This window comes from Parastagonospora nodorum, assembly GCF_000146915.1.
Source record: "Parastagonospora nodorum SN15 chromosome Unknown scaffold_10, whole genome shotgun sequence".
Taxonomy (NCBI): domain Eukaryota; kingdom Fungi; phylum Ascomycota; class Dothideomycetes; order Pleosporales; family Phaeosphaeriaceae; genus Parastagonospora; species Parastagonospora nodorum.
In genome coordinates, this window is record NW_001884558.1 from 1,247,333 (window position 1) to 1,269,429 (window position 22,097).

The window sequence follows — 22,097 nt, forward strand, 5'->3', positions numbered from 1 at the left end:
TTTGACGCGGGCATCGGCGACATCGAGTATACAGCGCAAGACATCGTGTAAATCTACCCGGGATCGCTGAGGCAGTGGAAATTGCTGGTCGAGGGGGATGCGGGCGGGTCGACGGTGCAGGCGATGGAGGGGTTGATGAGGAAGTGTCAGGAGGAGGTTGGAGGGGTGACGGAGAGGATGGGGGTGGGGTGGATGTGGGATGGGAGGGAGATCAAGAGAGTTGAGGAGGAGTAGGAGTAGGTGAGAGGGGAGAGATGAATTGAACCTGTCTCAATCTCAGAAATGTGGCCGAACACTCACTTAATGCCTCTGAGACTCAAGCAGCGGTCACTTAGTAATGCTTTATCCTTGCGCGCAGTGAGATCTGGATATCAATCTATAGTTGCATGTTGTGATTTTATTAGGTCGCGAGAGAAATAGCATATGCACAGCCCGAATACCGTCCAGTTACAAAGAGTCAAGTCGCACCACAAGGCTGTGTTATGAGCAGGCAGCAGCGTCTGGCTGAACGAAGCTTGTCGCAATTGCCATGTTGACCGGCCCAACTTCGAGCTTCTGCGATAAAGCTCATTTCCTCGTATACCGCGCATGCGGCTCTTCATCGCGATTGATACAGCGTCCGATCTAAAATGGTCTACTTCTCGCAGCTGTGGCAACGCACCTTGAATTTCGCATCAGCTCCGTTTCTATTGGACAGATGGCTGCTCCGATTGCCGCAAGGATGGAGGATTACCATGAATTTCTCGATCAGGTACACGGTAGACAATGCAGGGTCACCACCTTCGACAGACACGGTACAGATCTCGTATACCCAACCATTGAACAACATCTCACAATTTCGCAGAGCACCACCTATATGCCATACGTGTATTCCCCCTTGGAACTACCGGACCAAATACGGCTCCTAAGGATCCATCCAGGTGAACCTGAAGACCCCATCGAAACATCACTCGTCACTGCAAGTCTGGATGTCTCACCAGATTACGACGCTTTGTCTTATGTATGGGGAAGTCACGCAGATCGGTGTCAAATTTGGGTTGATGGGCTTACCGTGTTAGTACCTTTGGGTGGGTTTCAAGCTCTTCACTCACTACGGCGCTCAAGATGCGAGCGACCGATCTGGATTGACGCGTTCAGCATCAACCAGGAAGACCTTAACGACAAGAGCCATCAAGTGCGTTTAATGTGCGACATTTACCAAGGTGCAAGATCGGTCGTGGTCTACCTCGGGAACGCCACTGACAAGACGGGCGATGCCATGCGAGCTTTACAGTATTTGATTCAGGCCCGGACTGAAACAGCCGAGCCTCCATGGATGCATACAGAGTTGATCGATGTCGAAGATGTGCTCCAGGATATCCTGGACCGACCGTGGTTCAAACGGATATGGACAGTCCAAGAGGCCACATTGGCACGGCATACAATTCTGGTATGTGGAGAGCACCGCCTCTCTTGGTATGGAAACCTCCAAAGCCTGAGACGCATCGCATTTCGAATCAAAAGCACCGCTATATCACCATACTTCTCAGTAGCTTCCGGGCGCAAAAGCAAGCTCGACTGGTCTTCTTTGCTGGACATTGTAGAGACGCAAATGCGCCAGGCGGCGAGAAGAGAGGGTGCTGTCATCCATCGAAACCAACTAGATCTTGCATTCCAATTCAGATATCGTCAGTCTGCAGACCCTAGAGACAACTACTTCGCTCTCTTCGGCATCGTGGAGAACGAGAATGGTGGCCGGCTCGAGTTCAAACCGGACTACTCGATCAGTTTGAAGGAATTACATTTGCGGTACATGGAAGAGATTCAACGTATCAGTGAGATAGAGGATGCACCGCCTTCTCCGACGCCAACCTACTCACAAGTCTGGGTTTGGAGCTGAGCAAACTCGAGAGAAAAGATTGTATTGATCACTGCCCTTCTAGAGTATCAGAAGAGCCGGTTTAAATATACAAACGGATCGCGAAGAAACGTTGGTTCACTCCCGATCTGAGTCAGCTAGGTCACGTAGATCAGTACTTCACTGTTCTCATGTATCGATACTGCGACACCTGGGTACCCTCACCGAACTGAAGGAACAACTACAGAGCCCTCCCTTTCAACACTGCATTACCCCCTCTTAACAACATCACATAAAATATATTTGTATGTGTAAAGTAGTCTTCTAGTCAAGCTCGATCTTTTCAGAATTTTGACCATTCTTAATTTGCAATATTTGCAGTATTGTTGTCCTGCAATCTTGGGTGATTTAGGAGTGGGCTCTTTCTTGGTAACTGCCTGGGTGTCTACCGCGCAACTATTTTTACCACTGATCTATTGACCTTGCACAGCACGCACCTATACGAGGAACATGTCCTTCAAGGTGGCTGCTCCATACTCGAGAAACGGGCTCGCGCAACAATATGTAATTCGCCCGTTGCGCCTCGCGTTACTCGTCGAAAGGTTCTTGCTACGTGCATCCTTTGGATCATCACTCCTTGCATCCTAGTAAACAAGAATTGCACATGCTGTCAAATATCTCACGTCCTGTACGTTGGGATGCAGGGAGATTTTTAGACATTGGAACATCAAGGATGGACCGCGCATGTTCCATGGGATATCACACATCGCTGCAATCATCATACAACATGTCCGCGCGCTTGTCGTAAATGGCTTATGCCAAGATAGCAATGCCAAAAAATTCCATTGAACTCGCTGGAAGTATCCGGGATGGGAAATGTTTATATGCAATATCACGTCCTAAACTCTTCTGTACCTCGCCTGCGGAATGTGCAACTATACAACCTCGAACTCGTAGTACACGTATGCCGTGTACTCCTGGTCTCCCGTGTGGCCTGCTTGTTGCATATCCGTGGCCATGGACGAATCGTCCTTCTTGATGCGGCCCTTGTTGTCGCGGCCGAATGCGTTGCCGCCGAGGTATGAGTATGCCGAGTCGAGGTTCGTTTTGGCCTTCTTTGCTGCTTTGGCGTTGGTCTATGGTTTGTCAGTCTCCGCTTCACCCAGCTTGAGGCTAGTATATTAGTCTCACCTGAACTATGCCGCACACAAAGTCCAGCGGCAGTCCATACCGCAGCACAGTCTCAACAAACACCCTCAGCGCTAAGACGTGGATCCAAAGCATCGCGCTCTCGCTGTATCCCGTCCGGCCCAACCGCAGCGCCTCGCCCCACAGCTTCTTCTCGTCTTTTGCAAGCTGCTCCGCCTCCTTGGCCTCCTCTTCCTTGCCGCCCTCCTTGTACTTGTACTCCCTGGGCGTCCACCTCTTCTCCCTGCACTTGTGTACGAAGTCGTTTGAATGCTTCTTGAATGTTGTGACTGCGAAAAGGTTGAACTCGTCATCTGCGGCGAGCTTGATGGCTGAGCGCGGCACAACCATGGGCGCCAGCTCCTCGTAGGACTTATAGAAGTCCTTGACCGCGAGGTTGGGGACAGCGATGAGGTGGGTATCAAGGTATTCCGAGTCTTGGATCAGGGAAGAGGGGTTTACGACGTTTACGAGAGACTTTGTCGCGAGGTTGCCGGTCCGTTTCCGCTCGGCGGCGGCGAGGGCGCCTTTTGTCTGGTTGTATTGGGAGATTTTAGCCTTGACGTCGTTGTCGATGCCTTGCAGTTCCTGTACAGCTTAGTAAGGGATCATGAGATATGAAGGATACTGCTGACCTTCTGTAATGAGTCTATCAGCTCTGCAATGGGCTTGTCTGCCCGGTACTTGACCTTGTTCCATTGGAACGACCGTAGGTACTGGTCAACCGGCTCTGCACGTGACGTAAGCTTCTAAGATTCCTCAAACCACCCCAATAGTGCTTGGCGTACTGTCGTTGATTGTCTTCTGTTGTTGTGCCTTGTCGTCATCATCCAATATCGCCCGCAAGCTGTCGCCAACCTTGGCTACCACGCCTTCACATGCCGAATTGAGCTTGGAGAGGTCGTCGGCCTGCTGCACCAGCGCATCGAGGGTCCCGATCTTGAACTCGGGTATCGGGAACGAGTACGTGTTGCCGCCATCTGAGGTCACGGTGCCTCGCAGGGCCTCGAGAGCTTCGTCTTTGTGGTTCGAGGGCGTTATGGACGTCGGCAGCGACACCAGCAGGTACTTGGTGCCCTTGGACATGGTTGCAGCTATTCAGAGAGCGGCGGCGGCGGATATGTGGTGGGAATGCGTAGGATTACTGCTTTGGTAGATGGAGTCCTGTGGTGGGCTGTCAAGCTCCGACGGGAAGCTGGCCGCGCCTAGGAAAGTGTCCGTGCACAAGCTACCGCCGTCATACCATATAAAGCTGACCCGCCGTGGGTATCCGCGAGGAATGCCGGGCTTATCTTTCTTCACTCACACACAATGGCTTCAAAAAGAGCTGTGGCAGCGCTGCGGCCGGCAGTGACCTGCGCTGGTCCACGGTTGTTGAGGGTTGAACACGTGCAAAGGGCCCAATACACGACTCGCGCACTATCAAGTCAAGCTTCTCGACCCCGCAAGCTCGCGCAACAACACCAACAGGCGCGATATGCTTCGTCTGGAGCAGGGAAGGAAGAACTTGGAAGGACTGGGCTGTATGAGCTCCACAGCAAGTATGGAGCCAAGTTTGTGGGATTTGGCGGCTACTCCATGCCCGTGCAGTACAGCGACTTGAGCATCGTCGACTCGCATAACTGGACCAGAGAGAAGGCTAGTCTTTTTGACGTCGGACACATGTATGTGATTGAGGTTGATGTGGACTTCAAGCGCTGACGAGCTTCAGGGTCCAACATCACTTTTCTGGTCCTGGTGCGGAAGCGTTTCTCGAAAGAGTGACTCCGTCCTCGCTTTCAACGCTTCCAGTCCAGCAGTCCACTCTTTCTACCCTGCTTCATCCCAACACGGGTGGCATCGTGGATGATACTGTCATTGCTCGCCTCTCCGACAAGTTCTATGTGGTCACCAACGCCGGCTGCAGGGAAAAGGACACTGCTTACTTCAAGGAGCAGCTCCAAGCATGGAAGAGCGCGAACCCCGATAAGCCTGTTGAGTGGAACATTCTTGACGGGCAGGGTCTCATCGCACTTCAGGGTCCATTGTCAGCTGAGATTCTCTCGCGCGTGCTCGACGACAAGTCGAAAGCCGACCTCAAATCACTCTACTTTGGCCAGTGCACATTTGCCACCGTGAAGGGAACCGATGTCGAAGTGCTTGTTAGCCGCGCAGGCTACACTGGCGAGGATGGCTTTGAAATCAGCATCCCCTCAGCGGCCACCGAAGCTATCACTCAGTTCCTCCTCGACTCCGCCAAGGATGAGTTGAGGTTCGCCGGTCTCGGAGCGCGTGATACCCTGCGCTTGGAGGCCGGCATGTGTCTGTACGGACACGACCTGGACGACACGACCACACCTGTCGAGGGTGCTCTGTCGTGGATCATTGGCAAGGACCGTCGCGCCAATGGTGGATTCCACGGCGACTCTGTCATTTTGCAGCAGTTGAAAAAGAAGTCCGAAGGTGGTGGTGTATCCCGCCGCCGCATCGGCCTGATTGTCGAAGGCTCACCTGCTCGCGAGGGCGCTGAGATCGTAAACGAGGCGGGCGAGAAGATTGGCAACATTACTTCCGGTTGCCCATCGCCAACGCTCAAGAAGAACATTTCGATGGGCTACATCAAAGATGGACTGCATAAGGCTGGCACAGAGGTTGAAGTTGTGGTGCGCGGCAAGAAGCGCAAGGCTGTTGTAGCCAAGATGCCTTTTGTTCCCAGCAAGTACCACAAGCAACCAACAACAGCTAAGGCATAATGGCATCCTCTCAATGCAGGCGATTATCAGTCTTAAGTCTACGAGGTGTTCAAGATTCTTGGCCCGGTTCAACGCGCGCCAGACTACTTTCACCTCTGCTGTTGTATCAATGCAGTCCAATATATCGATACCCCTTAACATCAACATAAAGAGAGCTTTAGTGTACCTCAATCTTCGAAAGAAACAGTCCTCAATGAGACTTAAAGAAGTATAGCCCTCAACGCGGCACGTAGACAAACGCCCCCTCAACATGGCTCTGATATGGATACCCTCAATAACATACCATCATCAATTACATCAACCGGCACCACGGCACAGCCACCATGATCGCCTTGCTGACCCTTCTCACAAGCGCTTAGACATCCTCCCCGTGTCCAGCTCGTCATTTTGGTACATGATGCCATGCCGCAGTTCTTACGTCAGATGCACCTCGCCATGAGGCACATCTTTGCGGAAGGAAGCTTAGCTAAGATTATGCAGCTTGGACACAAACTCCTTTTCTATCAAACACATGATCAAATCAGTCGTATTGATACTCGGTCGTTCTCCCCGCTATTCCCCCTTCATCAAAAACCTCCTACACACATCAACCCAAAGAACATCCCAACCATCCCATCCATCCTTCTCATCAATTTCATCCGCCAGGTCACTCAACCTCTGCCTCCTCCCAGCCATATACCCCTCCCTATCTACCTCCCTTACACCTTCGCTCCCTACAATCAGCCCCTTCCCCTCCTCTCCAAATTCCTCACATATCCCCGCCCCGTCTCTCACAAACGCCAAGATCTTGTCTCGCCAGTTCGATATCACTTCACCATACCCCTCCGGCAACGAACTCTCGTCATATCCGCCCAGCAGCGTCGTGATGTCGAATGTGTGCGTCGCGAAGTGGCCCTGAGACGACAAGGGTCCGGGGAATGGATTGGGTAGGTCGAAGATCTGGAAGTAAGTTGTGGGCGACGAAGTACATAGATGTAGCGCAGCGAAGAAGAAGCCCGTGTCTGATTCAAACAAGCAGATCTTCTGCAACGCCTCTGGATCCGGTGTGTTATCGTACACCTCGTAGATATCACACAACCTCGCAGCTCGTTCGCGGCCCAGGACATCCGTAGCGATGGCGGTGAACGACGCTGCGTGATTGCTGCGCGACTCGTCCCGAGACATCATATTAAACGATATCCCGCCATCATACGTCGTCGTGCTGATGACCTGCTTCTCCACTCCACTCCCCCCATTCCACTTCCCCCGCATCGTCGGCCGCTCAAACGGCAGCAGCGCAGACATTGTACACGGACTCCCCACCCACGCCAGCTCCCTAATCTTCTCAACATCGACAGCAATGACGTCCTGGGCGATATCATCCACATCGCGATTCTCAGTCATAATACCGAGTTTGTCCGCCTGCAGCAGGAAATTCCGCGCATGTTCGTCCGGCGTCATGGCGGGCATCGTCACCTGCGAGCCAGACATGACAATCGCTTTATTGAACAAGCCCTCTTCTTTAACAAAACTAGAGTGTGAAAGAAGTGCTGTCGACTCCGCACCCGCGCTCTGTCCCATTACCATAACGTTCTCCTTATCCCCGCCAAACCCACCGATGAACTCCTGCACCCAGCGCAGAGCGAGGATTTGGTCGTGCAGCCCGTTATTCTCCGGCACGATGTTGGTGGATGTGCGGGTGTGGAGGAAACCCAGTGCGCCCAGGCGGTAGTTTATACTTACGAAGAGGAGAGGCTGGGAGGTGGAGGTAGCGTGTGAAAGGAATGATGTGGGCGAGTAGTACGGGCGGTTGCCTGAGCCGAGGAAATATGCGCCGCCGTGGATGAAGACGAGGACTGGGAGGTTTGCGGCGGCGTTGAAGGATGTGTGGGAGGGTGTGAAGGGCATGTGTATCGACAGCGTCAAACAATCTTCATCTTGTTCTTCATCGGCTGGCATGTCATCGGTTGGAAGGGGGATGTTTGAAGCGTCTGATGTCACGCTGCCGAAGGGCTGGATGCTTGATGGACCGGGGTATGTTGCATCGAAGACATTCTCCCGAGTACGTTTCTGAGCTATGGGGTGGGAGGATGGGTTTGTGCATAGTTGGGACCGGGCGAAGCGCTGGGGTATTGTGGCGTAGGGGAGGCCGTGGATGCTCAGGAGCGAAGTGGAGGGGGAGTAAAGGCATTTTAAGGGACCGAGGGTGGGGTGGTGTAGGGTGATGGGGGGCATGTTGAAGAGTCGCGTATTGCTGGGTATAGGATGGTTGGAGTTGCTGCTGCTAGAAGTATGGGGTATGGACGTAGACTTTGAAGTAAGGTAGGCTTGTGTATCATGACGTCAAGAGTGTGGTTATGAGATGAAGATCGAAACGACTATTGCTGTTGTCTAGAAAGTAAATTGTGATATGAAATCAGACTGGAGACTTTGTTAATGACTGGGCGGGGAAAGAGCTGAGTGTAATGCGTTTGAGGTGGATGGAATGAATTTGGAGGTCCTGCTCCCCTAGCCGATGAGCATTGATATTTGTCCACACATCAATGGGACCCAATTTCTGACTGGATTACATCTTCCCGCTGTACGGGCGACATGCGAGAGGCGATTGAGGCTCGACAAGAAGATTGTAGAGTGAAAGAACAATCCATATGTACTTGAGGCCTAGAAGCGGCAGTCTTGCTGCATCTGCTGTGTATAGTCTGCATCGCAGGGCTACCTTCAGACAGTCTAGATCATGGGAACCAATGTCATGAATGTGGAGCGAAATGCTTGCCCTGGCTGGCGAAAGTTGGAGTGGAGTGAAATTAAAGAAGCTTAGCGTGCACGTGCAGACGTGAGCGGGCAATCGCGCGACGCGCTTCAACATCCGAACTTGGTCAAACTCTCCACCCACCACCTCACACGACAATGAGTAGAGCAAGCGTAGAACAGGCTCTGACTGGACTTGTGCCAGCCTTGAATGGGCCTCTACCACCAGAATTGATCGACTTGGCCCTTTCTCTCCTTGCTCGTTCGCGTAGTGTGGCGCAGTCTCTCAAATCCGACGAGGAGATAGGAAGGCCATATGCATGTGCTCAGCTTGCATGTGAACGGTATGTTATACCAAGATTAATGATATACAAAGCTAATGTTTACAGAACGAAGAAGCGATTCAATCTGCCGACCATTGTCTCACGACCACCATGTCCTCCGCGCATCTACAAGAAACTGTACAACTACCTGAGTAGCGCGCTGCCTGCATCCGAAGCCACCCGAGAGCCTCAGACACCAAGCAAGAGAGCGACTGCAGCTTCTGCATCAGCTCGAAACACACCCAAGACACCGCTCACTGGGAGAAGAACACCACGAAGCACAAAGAAGGCTGCTGCGGCCGATATCCCAGCATGGGTTATGCCAGCCATCCGGAAACTCGTCAAGGCCTTCGAGTTTCCCAATGCTGCACCGCATGTATTCACTGGCCTTGAGTCAACCATGCCTCTATTAGCACGCATGTCCATACCCGCGGCCGAAACACCAAGCAAGCGATCGAGCCGTACAGGTGCAACTTCAGCACCTTCGGCAGATCTACCAGAAGCTCGCATCAAAGGTCTCATAGCAGTAGTATTTCTCTACATCTTCACAAGGATGAAGAACGTCGAGGTCGTGCCCTGAGGAGTACCAAGTGTGGCGACAGACTGCACTTGAGACCTTGCTTGGAGTACCCCGGAGCCGAGGAGGTTACATATGACGATTTGTCTCTCGAGGCAGAAGAACTCATGCCGATGGCCAAGGCTGAGGGGTGGCTGAACATGGAGTGGTTCGTGAACGTTATGCCACTGGACGACGACGAGGATGCGATGGACGGCGTTGAGATGACCGAAGCATCAGATAAGCGTGCAATGACGAAAGCAGGTGGAAGCGACTACATCGGCCTCGGAACCATGATGCAAGACGCAACTGATTATTTGGGCGACCGCCGGAGAGAGGATTTCAAGATATGGAAGGCAAAGGTCATGGCGCGCGTGCAGGAGATTGAGGCAACTTAAGAGTGTGCAACACAGTCTTCGATTCATATCCTTGGTCGACCATACGCTGCTTTAGAATGTTATGAACAAGCATGTCCTGCACTATCAATGCACAACAAATATCACCAAGGCTTGTGGACGGTGGCAAGTACAGAAGGATAGCACAGGGGTGCTCGAACCCTTTTAAACTCACCGCAAGCCCCGGGTGGCGGCTCGGCAAACTGGAAAGACTCACGTTGGATCGAACATGAAGGTATTACCTGAGCGTCCTCGTGAAGCATCGGTAGTTGTCTGCGACCGTATCCGTCTCTGTACCACCTGGACACGATTCTGCTGCCGTCATCTTGGTATCCGTCACACTGTTACAGTAACACATTCGATCTAGCTCACCGCTATCGCCACTCAGGCAACACGGACTCAGGATTAGAAGAGCAGCAAACATCAGACACGCCAGCGGTACCTTTGTCGCCAATAAATCATGTTGTCGCACCTGCCTCACAAGTATCAGGCGGTCAATCTTCTGGTGCTCAGACGAACACGTAGACACCGCTGGTCCCAACGGATACGCCTCGACGATGTGATCTGCGGACGCAGCGCATTCGAAGCGTGGAGACCATCACGATGACTGAATATTTCCCCCCAATAGTAGCAATGTGCGACGGAACTCGTCCCGGATAGGCAATGCACGATATACAAATACCACGCTGAAGACGGGATCTTGCATTTTGACAGCTCGTCTACAGTCCGCTGGGGCGAAGTTGGTGACGACACTCGGAAAGGCAAGCGGACGTATATAGCACTGCAGGATATTCAATAAACACCCAGGAAGCGATCGTGATGCTCCAACTTCATATAAAGACCACGTTCAAACTTCCCTCACCTCATCCCTACCAAATATCCCAATCCATCTACAATAGCCATGTTCCTCCCCTTGCTCCTTACCCTGCTCCCAGCAGCCTTTTCGCTCCCACATACCACGACCTCCACTCATACTCCCACTCCCGAGCCATACAATTGCGGCTACGCTCTGACGCGCCATAACAGTAGCGCCTACGTCGGCCTCTACGCACACAACCGCTGCGAAGACTTCTTCTTCAACGAGACTATCATCGGGTATCAGGATGCATTCGCGTACCGGCTATACGGTGGGTGTGAGTGCAGGTTTGCTGCGTAAGTCACACACCGGGCAGAGATGTCGGTGCTAATTCAGTATCTGTAGGACTGGGTATGATTGTTGGAAAGACGTAGATGGGCCGATTTTCAAGGGGCCGACGAGTGAGGAGAGTGAGATGGCGTTTGCGGATCCGAAGCCGAAGTGGTATACTTGCAAGGGGAGTGCTTGAGAGGGAAAACATAGAGGGGGAGGTGTAACGGCAGATTATCTGAGTCAGTGGGTGTTTACTGCGTGGAGTGGTTGTTTGTGCTGACGAGGTCACTAGGTTACGCAGGAAAGATGGAATGTACCATGTAATGACTTTTTGTTCTCGTGCAATCTTTCGCAATTAGTCCGTTTCTATTCCTCTTTGAACGAACTCGCCCTGGTCATCTTTCTCCCAACCCCTTTTAGCAAAACGATTTCGACAACGTCATATTGTCGCATATGACATGGCCACCTGGTCAAGTTGTTCGTTCCTGATGAAGCGAACTCGATAACGTCACGTTGCCGTATGCATCCAACTTGAAGGTATGGCTCCGAACGAAATTTTGCTTCTCGAGCCGTCGGGTGATCTCTTCTTCACGGGTTTCTCCTGGAGGTAGTAGACCTGGCGGTGCCTGCTCAGGATCTTTTGTGACGTCCCTGTTATTGGGATCATCGCCCTTCGGGTCCTTCGGCGTAGCGTCATCCTTGGGTCGCGGCGTCGGAACCTCAACATCTTCGACACCAAAGACCATACACGGTGATGACCTTGCGCTTTCGCACTCAAAAAGTAGAACCACGTCAATTCTTTTATGGCCGACTTGTGCTTTCCTTTCGATGAGAAAGTGCGCAAAGCCTGCTCCATTCGGTGAACCTAGAAGAAGTTAATGCCAAAGCTCTTCAGACACATGCGTGCCGCTCGTGTCGGTACTTACTTAGAAGCGCCTTTCCTTCTTCGGTGTTCATCTCAATCACGGTAGGTGCCCGTGACAACTCTTTCCCCAGACTCTTCAAAGCGCGGCTAATCAAGGCCAAAGTCTTCTGGTTTCCGATCGCTAGTGTCGAGAACATTTCCAAATTTTGTCGCTGATCAGATGGTACGGCGTACTCCCACATTGCCCACATCATGTCGGAAGATCTTTGCAGTTCAGGCACCTCTTCGGCTGCGTAGTCCAAGGGATGAAGCGCTTGCAGAGCATCCCACGGGCCATGTCGATTCTGAGCCATGATTCCTGTGCAGAATGTCAGCTCGTGGCGTCAAGAATCCTGTTGTAATATTGGGCAACTCACCAGCTCCTTCCAATACTGACATGTAGAAGTATGCGGCGGTCGCCTAGTACCAAGCTCAGCAAAGCGTCGTAGAATGCTTGAATAAGCGTTTACCCTTCTCACTTTACCACTAGGGTCTGTGTAAATTTGTTCTTTCAGTGGCTTTGTACTTCCATCCATATGTTGAATGGAGAGAGCTTTCCACTCGCCAGGCTTTCTACCACACACGTCCGTGTACTTCATGCCTTTGAGGACAGTAGAAATGCCCCAGTATTTACCGGCAGAGTAATCGCGGTAATCTGGGGGCGAGTAGAACATGTTGTAGCCCCACTTCTTCAAATCAGCTGCAACGCCGGTGTTAGCCAATTTGCCGGGCCTGGACTATGCAGCATGAGAACACACCGTATCCCCACGGACTCTGGACCGTATCCTTGGGATTTGGAAGCAGCTGTGCGACGTCGTAATCGGAGTAAGACATCTGCGCAATCATCTTGCGGCCTTTGCACACGGCAGTGTTCCACATCGCGTCGGTTGCTGGTTCGGGAAGTTCTGTTGCAGTTCCGCCAATCTGTGGCCCAGAGAAATGATGGACTGAGGAATGTAGCGTCTGCAATTGCTCTCGGAAGCTCGAGTCTGGGAAATTCGCGATTTTCTCGAGTAGCTTCTCATGGCGCGCATGGCCCGCATCGCCGACCACGAGGGTGATACACGCGACGAGGATAATTACGATAGGAGAAACCATAGTTGAGGCGCGTATGACCGTGCTGTAGGTAAAATGACTTGACAACGGATAGTTAAAAGAGTTCAGATTTGTTTTCTAGCGTACTGACGCGGCGGCATGGGGCGGCTGAAACAAACGGTGAAAGAATAACTCGAGTGAGAGTTGCCCAGGGCAAAAACTTTTCCGCGCTCGTTCTCACCTGCCCCGTCATTCATGGTGCAAATTACTCGCCCCATCTATCTGCCCATGAATCTAACATGACTTGAATCTAGAATCAAGAACTCGAAAGCGTAACATTGCCACGCTCATTCAACCTGAATGTGTGCACCCGAACAAAGCTGCGCTTCTGAAGTGACCAAGCCCCAACGTTTCCACCCTCTGGCAAAAGATCCGGGTCGTCCGGCTCTTCGGTCATTTCTGTATCATTCGGGTCGCTGCCTGGTCCAGCTGCTGGATCCTTTGTTGTATCGTCCCTAGGTCGAGGTGTAGGAGCGCTGAGGTTCACCACGCCGAACATCAAGCACGGAGCCTTCGACTTGCTTTCACCCTGAAAGACCAAGACGCGATCAATGCTCTTGAGACCGACCTGTAGCTTGCGCTGGATGAGGAAATGGGCAAAGCCTGAGCCGTTGGCGCTGCCTGAGCTATTCAGTCCTTGATCATCAGAATCGCAAACGGGCTTACGCACTGAGAAGCGCCCTGCCTTGCGGCGTCGTTGTCTTGAACTCCACAGGTTCCACGGTAAGCTCTTTACCCACGTCACTGAGGGCATGTTGGATGAGAGCCTGTGTCTCGGGGTTTTTGATCGACAGCGAGAGAAACAACTTGAGCTCGTGACGTCTGCTGAATTCGACTGTGTTCTCCCACATGATCCACATCATGTCCGAGGATCGCTGCAACATGGGTAACTCGTCAGGATCGGCGTCTGTTGGATGAAGCTTCTTGAGTGACTCCCATGGACTCTGACGATCCTGGGCTATGATGCCTGTGACAAATGTTAGCGACATTGATTAGATTGACGCAGAAGGCTTACCGGCTCCGGCCAGGACGGACATGAAGAAGTGAGCCTCTGTCCACCTAGCGTTATGTGTTAGTACTATCCTCGGGTCGTAACAGGCATTCAAACCTACACGACGATCGATCCCCCAGGGATCTTGGTACTCTTGCGAAAAGGGCGAGGCAAAATCCTCAGGATCGGGGTCGTAGTGAAGTATTCCCTGAGCCCTCCCACTCTCCCTCCTTGCCGTTTGGACTACACTTGTCGGTTATCCCTTGGTTCTGGAGAAAATTTGATATTCCCCAGAATCCACCAGTACTGTAGTCGCAATATACTGGGCGTGCCGGATACAACTTGTAGCCCCAGTCGTCTAAGTCGGCTATATCAAGGTATCAGCCTGCGAAATTCGTGACCAAGGGTTTTCACTCGGCTAAATTACCTAGTGACCATGGGCTTTGGACGGAGTCTTTCGGTTCCGCGAGTAGCTGTCCAACGTCGTAGTCTGAGTACGACATTTGCGCCATCATCTTGGTTCCTTTACATACAGCTCTACTCCACGTCGCCTCGTCAGCGACTGGTGGGGGCTGTTTGAACCAGGCGGCGTTTGGCTTGGGGAGGCCATGAGAAGTTGACGACTTTCCAAGAGTTGAGTCCGTTGAGTTCTTCGTGGTGAGGAGCGCATGTACTGCAACCTCCTGTCGTACATGACTGGTGTCGCTGACCACAACCGTGATCCATGCAACGAGTGTCAAAAGGATCGAGACATGCATACTTGGAGTGTCAAGGTGGCAAGTTGAAGCGCACGATAGTAGAGGACGGCTACTCCAGTGGACACAATAAGGACTGGCGGGCGGGCGGGCGGGCTAGTACTGGCACGCTTTGAGTAGAAGCCTCCGTTTGAGGCCCAAGCTGTTTGCGCTCTTTCAACTGCGATGCTGTTGACAGCATGCATATCGACGTGCAAGAAAATTAGACTGGAAATGCCAAAAAAAAATCATTCATACTGTCTCCAGCCTCTAAGAACATCATCATTTAATTTCTATGTCCTGGATTGCTTTATAAGTCTCCATTCATCTTTCTTTCACATGTACTCGCTCGGCAAAGTTACGTTCCCATCAAACCGAAATATGTGCGTCCTGACAAAGTTCCTCTGCTCCAAGACCCGCTTTACCGACGTTTCTTCAACTGGCATGTTCTGCTCTGCACCTGATGATGGACCTAATTCCGATCTCTGGACCGGAGGACGTGGCGTAGCAGCAGCCAGATTACCCAGCTTGAACATGAGGCAAGGCGCGCGGGATTTTGCCTGGCTTTCAAAACCATAAATGCCGATGACGGTCTTCAGTCCGACTTGGGGTTTGCGTTGTATGAGGAAGTGCGCTACACGTGCGCCGTTTGGTGAGCCTGATTACGGTGAGTGGCTTGAAAATGGAGATTTACGTAGATTCAATGTACCAAGCAGTGCAAGCCCTCCATCAGAATTGGGGTCGAACTTATAGGGGGTCGCAGTAAGTACCTGACCCTGCGAATCAAACGCGCGTCGTATGATGCTTAGGCTCGTGGGATTGCTGATGCTCAGAGACATGACGAAGTCGAGATTGGTACGCTGGGCAGCAGGGACGTAGTACTCCCACATCATCCACATCATATCCGACAGCTTCTGTAAAGCTGGTAACTCGGTGTCAGGGTAGTTGCCTGGGTAGACCTTGTTTGCAGCTTCTCGAGGACCGAGCGTGTTCTGTACGATTATGCCTCCTTGAGGGTTTACGGCCATGTAGAAATACGCCCCAGAAGCCTTGATCTAAAGTTAGCGGCACTTTACCGGCACTGAAGTTTATCCTGACCCTCTTGACTTCTCCGTTTGGCGAAGTGTACCTCTGACCATCCACGAGGGTGCCTTGCTGATAGTGCGTGATCACGGCCGCTATCCATTTGCCACCTTCCTCCACACACTTGTCCGAGATGCTAATGTGTCTGAAAAAATCGGAAACGCCCCAGTATCCGCCGGGGCCGAGACTGCGGTATACTTCTCCAACGCTGGAGATAACGTACGCCCACGAATAGAGATGCGCTGAATGTGTCAGCAAAGCAGACATTGTTGTACAGCGTTGGAACTCACCAAGGTACCATGGGCTTTGAGCTGTATTCTGCGGCACTGGGAGCATTTGACCAGCATCAAAGTCAGAATAGGACATTTGCGCCATGAACTTGCGTCCCTTGCACTTCATCTTCTCCCAGACATCATCAGCGGCAGGTGCGGGTGGTGGACCATTCCAGCGCCTTTTGTGGCTAATTACTGTAGAGTTTTCGCCCCCGGGCCTCGCGACGTGAGCGGGAAAGATCAGATTCGAGATTTGGGAGGAATCTGGTATCGCGGCGTCGACATGGTGTGCAGAGACGTCACTACGAACTGATAGAAGAAGGCCGAGTAGGACCACCAGGACGAAGCGCATGATTCAAATCAGAAGAGGTAGAAGGTTGAGTGTAGGCCAGCGGAAGGGTTTATCGAGGTGGCGCGACATGAGCGTGATTTTGCGCCCAAAGTGAAAGTACTCTGAGAGCTAGATCGGATTCAACAGATTGTTTGTTTGCCACGCCATTTCAGCTCCCAGGTTTCACTGAGCCGTGCATAATGGATTGTGGTGTTCCTGGGTTGGTTATGCGGTAGCAGGAGTGGCCCTTTGATGACATCGGACTGTTCTTGGATCGGACCCGAAGTTCATCACTGTCGCATCCCGTTATGCCCAGGTCCATGATATGTCGAAACGGCTTGCTTCTACCATCTCATAGCTTGCCGCCCGATTATGCCGTGCTTTTGGCATACATATTCCTGCCATAGGAAAAATCGAAAAAACCTCGACATTTGCAACTGCCCATTCACCTGCTCTTGCCTGACTGAGCGCGCACGTGCTCGAGCTAGCATCGGGACTTACTCTTTGCTCCTGCCTCGAATTCTGTTACTCTCCACAAACATCATTGCAAAAGACAGCAAAAATGCTGTTTTTCAAGCTCATCGCGGCTATTGCTGCCACCACTGCCGTCTTCGCAGCACCGACCTCAAACCATACCGCTATTGCTGCCGAAGCCGCCGACTGTCCCAAAGCCTCTCGCTACGCCTGTGGCCAGTACATGCTCAGAGACGGCACTCGCCAAGACTTCGTCTCCCAAGTCTACAAGTGCATCCCGCGCGACCAGTTCATGTGCAACATCTTCAAGTACGAGCAATTCGATCCGAACCATCCGAATGCACCGGACCGCATGATCGCCGCCAAGGTCGATCCTGGCTGTGCTTGTACCTTCTACAGGTCAGTGACATTTGCGAGGTCCTGTCGATGAGAGTGATCTGACACTGTCTTGTAGCTATGCCTGCGATGGCGCTCAGTACACCGAGACCTTGGTGGGCTGGGAGGGCGAGCCTAACAAACCGGAGTGGAGTCGCCCCATGCACACTGACAAGTTTTTCGTTGGCTGGTGGTGCAAGGAGGACTACTAGGTGGTGCGCTGAAGCAGTCCCAGAAGCGCGGCAAGCGCGGACAGCATCAGTGAAGTGACATGGATCGATCGGAGTGGAAAAGCCATTTCCTGCTCCGATTTCGGCTTCGACACACGGCTCGACTACTTTGAGATTGAAATTAAAATTTCACACGCTTCTGCACTGCTTGCATGCATATATGAACTCTCTCAAGTACTTGCATGCGGCGAGGCGCGCTTCCAGTTACCCGGGTCAAAAACCGGTCAATACTGACAACCAGTTTTGCAATTCTAACTACTCGATGAAGTAACCATAACGAAAAGGACACATATAAACACAAACCATCGAGGCATCAGTCCACATTCAAGTACGCATCGTTGAGGCGTCAAACCACATTTCCCGTACACTGACGTAGGAACAGCCACGATGAACCTCAATTTCAAACCACACAGCAAGCGAAGGAATTACTCTAGTACGAACTTTAAGTTACTTAACCTAAGCGACCAAGTTCCCACATCAAAACTACCATGTCGATCATCCTACGCAGTGGGAGTTCCCGGGTCCGGCACTAGCATCTCCCGGCATTGTGATTGGCCGCACCCGACCATCACAGTCACTACGCCTGCACCAATCATATACGCATAGTACCTTCTTTCTTGGACCCCTCTTAGGATCTTGTGACCACAATTGCCTTGCCCTTGTTGCATTTAATACCTACTCCTCCAATCTTCAATCCTCAAAACCCTATTCATCTAATCCCGACTTGGTGAATACCTCGACTTGAACAATATCTCAACTGCATTCAACTCGCAGCACTTCTTCCTACATTCAACCGCTAGATTCCTACACTTCCTGCAATGCAGCTTCTCGCCCTTCTGTCCCTCCTTCCCGTCGTACTCTCTACGCCTATTGCGTTGGCTACATGCGGTGCCCCGAACGACTCCATCTGCGCTCAATTCCTCTTCGCGAACGGCACCGTATCGCAGGACATACACATCAACGACGGCGGCTGCACGGATGTACTGAACTCGGGTAGCATAGCGGGGATCAAGGTGTATGATTGTTGGTGTGGGCTGTGGAAGTAAGTATTCTCTCTCATCACTGGTGGAATGTGAGGGAATGTAGAGAGGAGTGTGAATGAGAGCTAATATGAAGCAGTGCGCAAGACGCCGGCGCATGTAACAACGGATACGACGAGGATGTGGCTAAGATTGAGAGATGTACGGGATGGGTTGATGGGGGCAAGTGGAAGCTAAGAGCGACGCACGTTAGTTGTTACCGGCCTTGAAGAAGACTGGATTGATGGAGATTGGAATGGAACAGCACTGGTACAGTGAAGATCGAGATGGAAGGTAGCAATGTACCCAACGTTTTGGAATTCATGTGGAAGTAATGATACCCCAAGCATTGTTTAAGAACATCCGCCCTCAAGACCTTTTGAGTTCACACCGCATTGGAGAGTATGATGGCCATCATGACCATGATGAGCAGCATGGGAGTAGAAGTCCCGCCCCTCGTCTAGTTTCGGCGCAGACACTTATACCAGCTCAACTTCATGTCCCTAGTAAACGTGATCTGCAACTCCGCGTCCCTCGCATCAGCCCTAGCCTCGAAATCGCCATGGGCGCATCCATATCCACTACCTCAACGTTGGCATCTCATCCAACCCTATCTACCTCTCTAACGCTCTCAATTTACTTGTACATGGTGCAGTCGCAGCCCTTGAAGATGGTGGCGGCCTCGAAGTCGCCGGTGACCTGGTGGCAGAGGTTATCATCAAAGAGCAGGCCGCGTGGGCCGCTGCGGTCGTAGAGGTCTGCTTCACCGCAGCCTTTGCGAAGGTGAGGGTCAGAAAGAAGGGGAGGACGGAGATGGTGGGGAAGCGCATGTTGGTAGCTGTTGGGTTGATTGTGTTTGTTGGGGGTTTGAGGTCCTGGTTGAGGTTTTGGTTTATTGGTCGAGGGAAGGTTAGTTGGTCGATTGAGTGATGTGGTGTAGCAATCTCTCCTTGACAAACCGGGCGCCGAGATAGTGCGAATCCAAGCCCGGATCCTCTGGTAAAGGCAAACGAAGTGAGAGAAAAGAAAGAATTGTTGAGGCTGCAGTGAAGCACGTTCCTGGAGAATCGTTCGAAGGCTCTTATATATACTGCGGTGCTGCTCCCTCCTGCTTCTCCACACCCGTCAACTACAGTACGCCGTAGTACTCCAGCCTCAACCAACACAAACTACCCAAACATTTGGACAACATGCGCTTTCCTACAATCCTCGGCGCCCTCGCAGCGGTTGGCTCTGTCATAGCGGCCCCGTTGGTGTCTGCTCCCAGCTCGCTCCGGATCGCTGGTGAGGTTATCACCAACAAGGGCGTACATTACAGCATGACAGACCTGAACGAGATCAAGGCCTTTGACAATCAGATCGACAATGGCAGGTACCCGTACCCAGTCGACTACAATGTCGAGTCTGGCTTCCACTGCATCTTCTACCGGTAAGTGCTTCTTGTATGTTTTCGATACTGCGAGCCTAGATGCTGACAACGTGATAACGCAGTGAGGCAACCCGCGGTGTCGGATCACCCATCGGCGAGTATTATGGCCCCGTGACCGGCAAGTTCGAGGAGTGGATCGCCTTCTACAAGTGCTTCGTTGTCAATGGCAAAGAGGTGGCTGCACGCGCTCCCGAGGACGACGACGAGATGATTCCCTGCGGCCAAGTTACGACGGCTGCCGGAGACACTCATGACCTCAACGAGACGACCAAGAATGCTGGCCAGCACGCTGAATTCACAGTCAACGGCGAGCGGTACGAGCCGTGGCTTTTCCACGTGACGGATACGTGTACTTGCAACTTCTTCAGGTTAGTGTATCCTGGATATCCTCACTTACTTCTGCCACCTGCGTTCGGTGGGGACAAAAGTCTGCAAGGGTATCCAGCTCTCATGATCAGATCTAGGTATACTGACGCTTTGGCAGCATCAATGATAGCAGCAAGTCGCTTGGAGAGTTCAGAGGGCCCGCTGACCCGACATTCTCTTCCGAGAATGCGGGTAGCTACCTGTGCTGGATCAATGTCTTATCATAGGTGCTCACAGGTTGCGAGGTGCTGGGGGGGTTTCAGGAGCAAAAAGGCGGGTAGAAGATATGGAAGAGACATGATGAAGCAAAAGTGAAATACTTGACCTATTGTTCTTTGCGACATGTTTTATAAAGCAATTTGAAGACCTCCAGGAGTGCTCATCAGATGGACATTTGGCAACTTGTAATCTTGTGAGGATATCCGGGAACAAGTGAAGTCGGAAGTCCGTAGCGCTGGGATTGGTGCACTTCAGCCCTGTGGTTGGCTTATCGATAAGCGCCTCCAAAATTTCGAGCTCTCAACCACGACCCAATTCGCAACACGATATCTCGCGCATACAACCTCACAGCTTCACATACACCTTCACAGCACATCATCACATCATCTACCACAATGATACGCAAACAAGCCCGCGAGCGCCGCGACTACCTCTACCGCCGCGCCCTCACCCTGCGCGACGCCGAACTCGCCTCCAAACGCGCCGCCCTCAAAGCCTCGCTCGCCTCTGGCAAGCCCCTCGCCAAAGACCTCGCCGAAGACTCGACGCTCCGCACCGACTACAAATACGACGAATCGCGCGCCGACCGCACCGCAGAGGAAGAACTCGGCCTCGACGACGAATACGCGCAACTTTCCGGCGTCGTGGACCCGCGCATCTTGGTCACCACGAGTCGCGATCCGAGTTCGAGGTTGGGGACGTTTGCGAAGGAGATACGCTTGTTGCTGCCGACGGCGATTAGACTCAATCGTGGTAATTTGATATTGAACAATCTGGTATCGAGTGCGCAATCGTCTGGACTCAGCGACATTATTTTACTTCATGAACACCGCGGTACACCTACTGCTCTGACCGTATCACATTTCCCACATGGACCGACGGCAAGCTTTAGTTTGCATAATGTGGTGCTGAGGGCGGACATTCCGAACAGTGCGAGGGGGACGGTGAGCGAGAGTTATCCGCATTTGATATTCGAGGGGTTCTCCACGAAGTTGGGCGAGCGCGTTGTTCAGGTTCTCAAGCATCTTTTCCCGCCGAGGGAGGGCACGGCCAAGGTGGGAAATAGGGTCGTCACGTAAGTCCAATTCACACCCTCAATCAATCAGTAAGTGCGGTAGCTAACGTGCATGCTAGATTCAAAAACATCGAAGACACGATCGAAGTCCGACACCACGTCTTCGTCAAAACAGGCTACCAGGCCGTCGAGCTCGCAGAAGTCGGACCGCGGATGAGCATGAGGTTATTCGAGATCCGGGCCGGCACGCTGGAGAACAAGGAGGGCGATGTCGAATGGCATTTGAACCAGTACACGCGCACAGGCCGGAAGAAGGAGTACTTGTAGCCTTCTCCCATCTGTCGCAGCTGGAGTAGACGAAGCGCCCAAAAGTGAATCAAAGATACCCAATTCGTAATGCAAATACATCCATCCACCAAGAGCCCAGCTCAATATGCAAGATCCACACTCTGATATCTCACACCTTTTCTATTTGAACTTCCCCCACCCCATAACCGGCCTGCCCCTCGCCGCCAGCGCCACCCACCCCCCAATCAAGCACAACCCACCAAGTGGCGTCACCGGCCCCAGAAACTTGAACCAAAGCGGATCCAACACCAGCAGGTATATGCTCCCGCTGAACACCGGTCATGCCCGCGGTGAAGAGCGACATGGCGAGCGTGTTTCAATCCAC

The 22,097-nt window shown here is 52.2% G+C and overlaps 14 protein-coding genes across 14 annotated transcripts in view; 8 read left to right on the forward strand and 6 right to left on the reverse strand.

Annotated features, from left to right (window-relative positions):
- Positions 1 to 697: 697 nt before the first annotated feature.
- Positions 698 to 1,879, forward strand: SNOG_07229 (hypothetical protein; the record flags this gene model as incomplete). The annotated part of the gene is made up of 2 exons (XM_001797526.1): positions 698 to 1,053; positions 1,105 to 1,879. 2 exons carry the CDS (start codon positions 698 to 700, stop codon positions 1,877 to 1,879), a joined length of 1,131 nt encoding a protein of 376 aa, XP_001797578.1.
- A 755-nt stretch (positions 1,880 to 2,634) lies between these two features.
- On the reverse strand, positions 2,635 to 4,150 carry SNOG_07230 (hypothetical protein). Its single transcript, XM_001797527.1, has 4 exons — positions 3,814 to 4,150; positions 3,661 to 3,755; positions 3,029 to 3,613; positions 2,635 to 2,973 (listed from the first exon to the last, which is right to left on the reverse strand). The coding sequence occupies exons 1-4, from the start codon at positions 4,109 to 4,111 to the stop codon at positions 2,773 to 2,775; spliced, it is 1,179 nt and encodes a 392-aa protein (XP_001797579.1). The 5' UTR covers positions 4,112 to 4,150; the 3' UTR covers positions 2,635 to 2,772.
- A 152-nt stretch (positions 4,151 to 4,302) lies between these two features.
- Positions 4,303 to 6,084, forward strand: SNOG_07231 (hypothetical protein). The gene is made up of 2 exons (XM_001797528.1): positions 4,303 to 4,689; positions 4,737 to 6,084. Exons 1-2 carry the CDS (start codon positions 4,337 to 4,339, stop codon positions 5,755 to 5,757), a joined length of 1,374 nt encoding a protein of 457 aa, XP_001797580.1. The 5' UTR covers positions 4,303 to 4,336; the 3' UTR covers positions 5,758 to 6,084.
- A 225-nt stretch (positions 6,085 to 6,309) lies between these two features.
- SNOG_07232 (hypothetical protein) lies at positions 6,310 to 7,695 on the reverse strand (the record flags this gene model as incomplete). The annotated part of the gene is made up of 1 exon (XM_001797529.1): positions 6,310 to 7,695. The coding sequence occupies one exon, from the start codon at positions 7,693 to 7,695 to the stop codon at positions 6,310 to 6,312; it is 1,386 nt and encodes a 461-aa protein (XP_001797581.1).
- A 1,021-nt stretch (positions 7,696 to 8,716) lies between these two features.
- SNOG_07233 (hypothetical protein) lies at positions 8,717 to 9,789 on the forward strand. The gene is made up of 2 exons (XM_001797530.1): positions 8,717 to 8,828; positions 8,881 to 9,789. The coding sequence occupies exon 2, from the start codon at positions 9,492 to 9,494 to the stop codon at positions 9,759 to 9,761; it is 270 nt and encodes an 89-aa protein (XP_001797582.1). The 5' UTR covers positions 8,717 to 8,828; positions 8,881 to 9,491; the 3' UTR covers positions 9,762 to 9,789.
- An 870-nt stretch (positions 9,790 to 10,659) lies between these two features.
- On the forward strand, positions 10,660 to 11,083 carry SNOG_07234 (hypothetical protein; the record flags this gene model as incomplete). Its single annotated transcript, XM_001797531.1, has 2 exons — positions 10,660 to 10,891; positions 10,983 to 11,083. The coding sequence occupies 2 exons, from the start codon at positions 10,660 to 10,662 to the stop codon at positions 11,081 to 11,083; spliced, it is 333 nt and encodes a 110-aa protein (XP_001797583.1).
- A 695-nt stretch (positions 11,084 to 11,778) lies between these two features.
- SNOG_07238 (hypothetical protein) lies at positions 11,779 to 16,318 on the reverse strand (the record flags this gene model as incomplete). The annotated part of the gene is given in 12 exon segments (XM_001797532.1): positions 11,779 to 12,110; positions 12,169 to 12,211; positions 12,271 to 12,528; positions 12,548 to 12,911; positions 13,174 to 13,507; positions 13,572 to 13,853; positions 13,902 to 13,937; positions 14,305 to 14,560; positions 14,638 to 14,839; positions 14,987 to 15,269; positions 15,321 to 15,666; positions 15,710 to 16,318. 12 exon segments carry the CDS (start codon positions 16,316 to 16,318, stop codon positions 11,779 to 11,781), a joined length of 3,345 nt encoding a protein of 1,114 aa, XP_001797584.1.
- Positions 16,319 to 16,466: 148 nt separating this feature from the next.
- Positions 16,467 to 16,839, reverse strand: SNOG_07239 (hypothetical protein; the record flags this gene model as incomplete). Its single annotated transcript, XM_001797533.1, has 2 exons — positions 16,467 to 16,641; positions 16,799 to 16,839. The coding sequence occupies 2 exons, from the start codon at positions 16,837 to 16,839 to the stop codon at positions 16,467 to 16,469; spliced, it is 216 nt and encodes a 71-aa protein (XP_001797585.1).
- Positions 16,840 to 16,859: 20 nt separating this feature from the next.
- Positions 16,860 to 17,358, forward strand: SNOG_07240 (hypothetical protein; the record flags this gene model as incomplete). Its single annotated transcript, XM_001797534.1, has 2 exons — positions 16,860 to 17,170; positions 17,226 to 17,358. 2 exons carry the CDS (start codon positions 16,860 to 16,862, stop codon positions 17,356 to 17,358), a joined length of 444 nt encoding a protein of 147 aa, XP_001797586.1.
- An 836-nt stretch (positions 17,359 to 18,194) lies between these two features.
- SNOG_07241 (hypothetical protein) lies at positions 18,195 to 18,674 on the forward strand (the record flags this gene model as incomplete). Its single annotated transcript, XM_001797535.1, has 3 exons — positions 18,195 to 18,418; positions 18,496 to 18,557; positions 18,610 to 18,674. 3 exons carry the CDS (start codon positions 18,195 to 18,197, stop codon positions 18,672 to 18,674), a joined length of 351 nt encoding a protein of 116 aa, XP_001797587.1.
- Positions 18,675 to 19,031: 357 nt separating this feature from the next.
- On the reverse strand, positions 19,032 to 19,225 carry SNOG_07242 (hypothetical protein; the record flags this gene model as incomplete). Its single annotated transcript, XM_001797536.1, has 2 exons — positions 19,032 to 19,094; positions 19,163 to 19,225. 2 exons carry the CDS (start codon positions 19,223 to 19,225, stop codon positions 19,032 to 19,034), a joined length of 126 nt encoding a protein of 41 aa, XP_001797588.1.
- A 360-nt stretch (positions 19,226 to 19,585) lies between these two features.
- Positions 19,586 to 20,417, forward strand: SNOG_07243 (hypothetical protein; the record flags this gene model as incomplete). Its single annotated transcript, XM_001797537.1, has 3 exons — positions 19,586 to 19,824; positions 19,887 to 20,138; positions 20,309 to 20,417. The coding sequence occupies 3 exons, from the start codon at positions 19,586 to 19,588 to the stop codon at positions 20,415 to 20,417; spliced, it is 600 nt and encodes a 199-aa protein (XP_001797589.1).
- Positions 20,418 to 20,804: 387 nt separating this feature from the next.
- On the forward strand, positions 20,805 to 21,751 carry SNOG_07244 (hypothetical protein; the record flags this gene model as incomplete). The annotated part of the gene is made up of 2 exons (XM_001797538.1): positions 20,805 to 21,484; positions 21,544 to 21,751. The coding sequence occupies 2 exons, from the start codon at positions 20,805 to 20,807 to the stop codon at positions 21,749 to 21,751; spliced, it is 888 nt and encodes a 295-aa protein (XP_001797590.1).
- Positions 21,752 to 21,881: 130 nt separating this feature from the next.
- SNOG_07245 (hypothetical protein) overlaps positions 21,882 to 22,097 on the reverse strand; it is a gene marked incomplete at both ends in the record, with an annotated part of 638 nt that continues 422 nt past the window's right edge. The window contains one exon of the mRNA XM_001797539.1: positions 21,882 to 22,040. Coding sequence (XP_001797591.1) covers positions 21,882 to 22,040 — 159 coding nt within the window. The remainder of the gene's footprint in view (positions 22,041 to 22,097) is intronic.